Raw genomic sequence first — 5820 nt, forward strand, 5'->3', positions numbered from 1 at the left:
TTGTGGATTTATCGCAGGACTCGGGAGGGATGTCGGTGACCTGTGTTCGAGGAGGGGTGACAGGAGAGGAATTGGGAGATTTGCGTTTTGTCTCCGCAGATGGCAAATTCTCTACCGTGTTCGTCTGTTGACTCGACGTCGCACGAGGTCGTCTTACTAATCGTCGTCTGTAACGTGGTCGTGGATTTCTCCGCGAATTACCGAGTGCACTCTCGCCAACAGCCTCGTCATCGGTCACCTAATTTTACAATGTACCTAATTTCGGTATGCGGGTGCCTTGCCGATTGTAGAAAATTCGTTAAGATGCTCGTATAAAATACTTTATTGTTTTACAAGGTGTAATAAAAAAAAAAGTTATTCACAAACAGCACAGAACACATACTCCGTGCGCGGATAATGCATTGGTATAAAAAGAAAATTGTAGAATATTGCTGACAAATACGAATATAATTTCTAAGGAAATGCATCTAAAACAATATTCTTATAAACCTAATACTACTGAGTTTCCTTTCTTTTCATTATAATAACTACCGTGCAGATTTAAACAGCTAGTTCAGATTTGAAACACGACTTATCATTTGCAAGAATGCAAAATTGAAATAAACGAACGTTTACATAGTCATCATTGTGCAAAGTCTGTTGATTACTATGGAATAATGCAGTATTGTTGTCAGAAAGAAATAACAAAGGGATAATGTACACCATATATAGGTGAAAGCAACCGAGGTGAATTTTCTGGTGAACCGTGTTTGACGTAATAAAAATTAATGTACAGCAGAACAAAACTGTTTTAAACCGAATGCAAATAAGAAATAGAGTATTTCACCTACAGTTCCAAGGTCGCGTTGTTCGAAACGTCTTAACCGACGACGGAAAAACATTATGTACAATACAAGAATATGATATTTCCACAACTATAAAACACTTTCCTCATATAATATTAAATTAATTGTCAAATTGTTTCTACTTTAAACTAATATCACAATTTTGATACAATTAAATTAAAATAGCAGTTTAGAAATATCGTACTTATAGTAATTACATATTCTTTATAAGATTATTGCCTCTAAGAAGCGTCTCGAGCGTTTTCTTAACATGATACAATTTAATAAAGAATTAAAAAGTATTAAAATACAATCTCGGAACTCTGGATGAAACAACGCGTGTGAGATTCAGGAAACATGCCAATTCGCAATTAATACGTTTAATTCGACACCTTTGTATACTAGTCGCTGTAACGATATTAAGAAACGCTAGCTTGGCTAGGGTTAGATACTAACCCTTACCTGGCCATCCTGGCTGCGAGGACGTCGTGGCGGACCACCACCTCTTCCTCCGCGGAAATTGCGGCGGAAGTAACGTCGTGATGGACCACCGCGTCCACGACCACCACCGCGCGGGGGAGCGCCACCCTCGCCGCCGGTTCCTTCCGCTTGCTCACCACCTTCGCCAGCATTATCTCCTTGCTGCGCTGAATTGGGCCCGGAACGCCGTCCTCCACGGTAATAACCGTCATAATGACGACGTAGCCTATAACGACGCTGTTGCTGCTGTGGCTGGCCGCCTCCCTCGGCATTTGAGTCATCACCGCCGACCTTTCCCTCGCCTAAATCATCAAACAGGCAAATCACTCTTAAAGAACAAATCACTCTGAAAGAACAAACAAATTGAGATTTAAACAAATGGTAGAGACAACGTACCTTGCTCGTAACCCTCCTGGCCTTCGCGTGATCTACGATTCTGCGGTCGACCATTGCCGCGTCTCGGATACACCCAGTGGATACCGCGATACCCGCGACGTTTGTCCGCGGCATAGGGTGAACCTTTCACTGCTTCACCCGCTGGACCGGTGACATTGGCGGCTTCGTGGCCCTTCTCGCCGATAACGACGTCGAACTCGACGACCTCACCATCTCCCACGCTGCGCACGGCCTTTCTCGGGTTGTTCTTGACGATGGCCGACTACAATTACACATAGCATCGACATATAGTGAGATTACCTTAAAAATATTGACGCTAATTAACGTATTAAATGAGACACTTACTTGATGGACGAATACATCTTCCTTGGTATCATTTCTGAAACAGACAGGACGAATAATTGTGTTAAAAAAGCAGTCGATGTCTATATCTTTACAGTAAGTTTTTAAGTTAAGATTAATATATATATATATATATATTTTTTTATATATATATATACTGTATAAAAATAATAAGTATTTATCAGTATTTATTATTTTTAATAATTTTTAAACAAATATTACGATAGACCATTGATTATTTCCATATTAAGCAATTTCGTGATGGCAGACGATTATTATATTCGAAACAACTCTGAATGTCCATTTCAAAACGACCACAATTCACATTTCTTTTTTAATTCGCGTCAAGTTCTTGTTTAATCATAAGAAAGCATAATTGCGTCCACCTGCTCGTGAAATTTGACATAATCGCATTTAATACGAGATCCGCGTAATTTACATTCTCTACAAAGTTGCGCCATGTACATACACGCGTCGCGCATGACGATATGTATTTACATCTGTCCTACGCATGGATTCGCAGACGTACAGACATAATCGGAATCCATGAAGCTGCGGAGCAAAGCACGGAGTAGAGAGGTCATAGAACCCTGCACGTTGCACACAATTAGAAGAGAAATACAACTCGTACACAAACGCCAGCTGTCACAGCTAGACAGCGACTCCCCTTCCCCACGCGCATTTAACAAAAGGTGAATCAGGTACATACATGTTTTCAGAGTCGAATCACCGAATTACCTGCATCGACATTCATTTTGTTTAATTATCTTTACGAGAAGCAAAATTAATGCATTATTATACGGGTGCACAATCGTTAAAAATTTTTATTTTCTCATTAATTTAAACGACAACACACAAACGATTCACTGTACCTTCTACTTGTCAACTTTAATATCAGTTGTACAAACAGAAATCTATCGTAGCGAAATTTCAGTGTTTGCCTCAGAACATGGATCGATACCGAATAATTAATGGTTACGATCCAATGGGTATTGAGGCGGAACGTTGCTCTCCCATTGTGGTACAATCGAATTCGCCGAATTTGAGGCGAACACGACGAATGAACAATGGACTCGGTATTCTCGGTAAATACTATTAGGTTCCAACAAAACGTATGATTTTAAGAACAGATTCCCAGGTGACTACTAATTCATTTATAATTTTGCAGATTCGTAGAGAATTAGAGAATATTGTCCCGGAAATATCTTCAAATAATTCTGAGTGAGATTAAAAGAGATTTTCGGTTCTATTCTAAATGAATAGCCACACATTGTAAAACGACTTCCTTTTACGTATTCTAAATTTAAAGATTATTCTAATTATCAAGAAGACAATCGCGCATATTGATAAATCTAATAAATTTATATCTTTACCAAAAAATCACTTGTAAATAAGTCTGAATGAGCAACATATGAGATATAACGTTGAAACTCCTTCCAAAAATATAAATAAATTTTTATATTTTGAGAGAAATATTTAATATATATAAATCATATAATTATTAACTTTATATATAAATATAAAATTATAAATCAATAATTTATATAATTTTATATATAGACTATCTTTTATATATGTATTCCTGGCGCTCTTAAAAAGATAAGATACCGATATTAAAACAAGCAATACAAATATCTATTACACTTTTACATTTCTGAAGATAAGTACTTGAAAGTGAAAAAAAAAACCGAGTATCTGACACGCGACAATTTGCTCGTCGTTGGGGACAATTCAAGGAAAGCGTTATTATTCTATTTTTGTAAAACACAGCTGCATCGTAACGGTCATTTCTAATATTTTGCGACACGTCGAGTACCGTTTTGTGTCAGAGTGAAAGTGCATTCGAGATCTCTCGAGGGCAGGTAGGTAAACGTTCGAGTTTAAGAACGATCGTGCGAAACTATTTTCCGCCCCCTCCCATGTATATACGCAAGAAAGAACGCCGGGAAGTCGAGCGAGAAGTCACACATGTTGTGCGAATTCCTTTTCCGAAACACGGCTTCGTCCTCGTCGCGAAACGCTCGAAAGAGCCTGTTGTCTGATCGCGCGCGGGCGCGTGCGCGAAAGTTCCTCACGCGTCAAGCATCACCGCGCGGGCGCGCGAAAATCTCCTGGCAATCCGCCAGGTAAATAGAGAGACCTCGAAATAGCGAGGAACCGGCTCCTACGTTCCTATACGGCCCGTCCACGTGCCGAATGAAGCGTCTATTTTCCGTGCGGCGTGGTGCCAGGTCGAGGTTGCAGGTCGAACCCGCAGCGGGGACGGCGATTTTCCTAATATTAGTTAGACTACCACCGTGCGCGCTGAAATCGTTATCAATTAGTCTCGACGGTTTCTCGCGTCCCAAATATTATGTTAAATTTTCAGGCCGAAGGCGAAACGCAAAATTAATAGCGTCAGATATCAGTCCAGAAATTCACGCACGTTCTATTACAAACGGTTCGAATGAAGAGAATTAGAAGAGTAGAATGAGAACAAATTGTCGATGATAAAACAGATGACCATTGATTAAGAAAATAAATATGTTTCATTAAATTAAAATTAAATGTTAAATCTAAGAAACGGATGTTTCATTTACTTTGCTTCGAGATTTCTCGAAAGAAGTTATAAATATTTATTTTGCTTCGAGATTTTTCAGAGAGCGTGAAATTATGGATTGACAAATAGCTATTAACGCGAAAACGAAAATTTTCTCAAGGGACAGCCGCGTGCGTCAGACAACATTCTTCTTGAATAATTTAACGCGCGCGACGGAAGTCGCGGAAAATTTATTCGGCAAATTAACGCGCGACGCACGCGGAATATGAGCAAACATAATTTCAAACATGGTTTGCGGATAAGAGAATAAAGCGGCGAAAAAAAATAATTAGACATTTCGCGACGTGTTCGCGGGGAATTTTTCATGGCAGATGCAACGGTTAATATGTCGCTTTAATACTCGGTTGCGGCGCGAAGTGGACGTTTAAATTAATAGTGTATGATTAACCCTTACGCCCACACACGACACTCGCACGCACACACACGGACAGGCAAGCGAACAGAGAGGTGGATGCGTTCTCTTCTATCTAGTAATACGTAAAGGGGCGAGCGTCGCAAATGATGAAAAAAAATAAGATAGAGAAAAGCGCGAGGCAGTTGCGAAATAATAATTACTGACCTATTAATGAAACCGTAGCCACTCTTGACATTGAACCATTTCACAGTTCCGGTCACTTTGTTCGCTGAAATAAAAAAAAAGTTTCATGATAAATGTGATACATGTGGTGCGCATGCAATTGTGTATAAAATTCAGAACAAAATTCAAGGATGACCAACTCATAACTTTCGTTTGCGTTAAAATGTTGCGGTATAATTTAAGAAAAAAAAAATAATAATTAAAAGATGTAATTATATAAAGAAAACTGTATCCAGAATATTCGAATCGCGTGCATGAATAATGAGTCAGGAAAATGTTGCCTGTTACTTATTGTTATTATTAAATTGTGAAAGCGACCTTCAAGAGGGAAATAACGTGCTTAACCGCAGGTACATATTATTATCACGTGTTTACGGACACGTAAGCATGTTCGAAGACGAAATACAACGGCAACCGTTTTTACATATGGTGAATAATATTTCCAGGAATAATGCGTTAGAAGTCGGAGAAAATCGAGCGAAAGATAAGATCGACAGGGGAAAAGTAATGCGATTAGACGAGCGATGGTGACACGAGTGATTAATTTAAATTTCTCACATACTAATTTCTAATGGTCTCTAAAGCAAATACGTGTATATCTT

General features: G+C 39.0%; 1 protein-coding gene across 1 annotated transcript in view; it reads right to left on the bottom strand.

The window, feature by feature from the left end:
• The window catches only part of LOC112451718 (nuclease-sensitive element-binding protein 1), a gene marked incomplete at its 5' end in the record, with an annotated part of 7965 nt that extends 2694 nt beyond the window's left edge, over positions 1 to 5271 (bottom strand). Inside the window, 4 exons of the mRNA XM_025011540.1 lie at positions 1287 to 1606; positions 1701 to 1962; positions 2046 to 2079; positions 5201 to 5271. Of these exons, the coding sequence (XP_024867308.1) occupies positions 1287 to 1606; positions 1701 to 1962; positions 2046 to 2079; positions 5201 to 5271 (687 nt within the window). The remainder of the gene's footprint in view (positions 1 to 1286; positions 1607 to 1700; positions 1963 to 2045; positions 2080 to 5200) is intronic.
• Between the last annotated feature and the right edge of the window lie 549 nt (positions 5272 to 5820).

Source organism: Temnothorax curvispinosus, unplaced genomic scaffold, assembly GCF_003070985.1.
Source record: "Temnothorax curvispinosus isolate PA1 unplaced genomic scaffold, ASM307098v1 QBEX01002454.1, whole genome shotgun sequence".
In the NCBI taxonomy this organism is placed as follows: Eukaryota; Metazoa; Arthropoda; class Insecta; order Hymenoptera; family Formicidae; genus Temnothorax; species Temnothorax curvispinosus.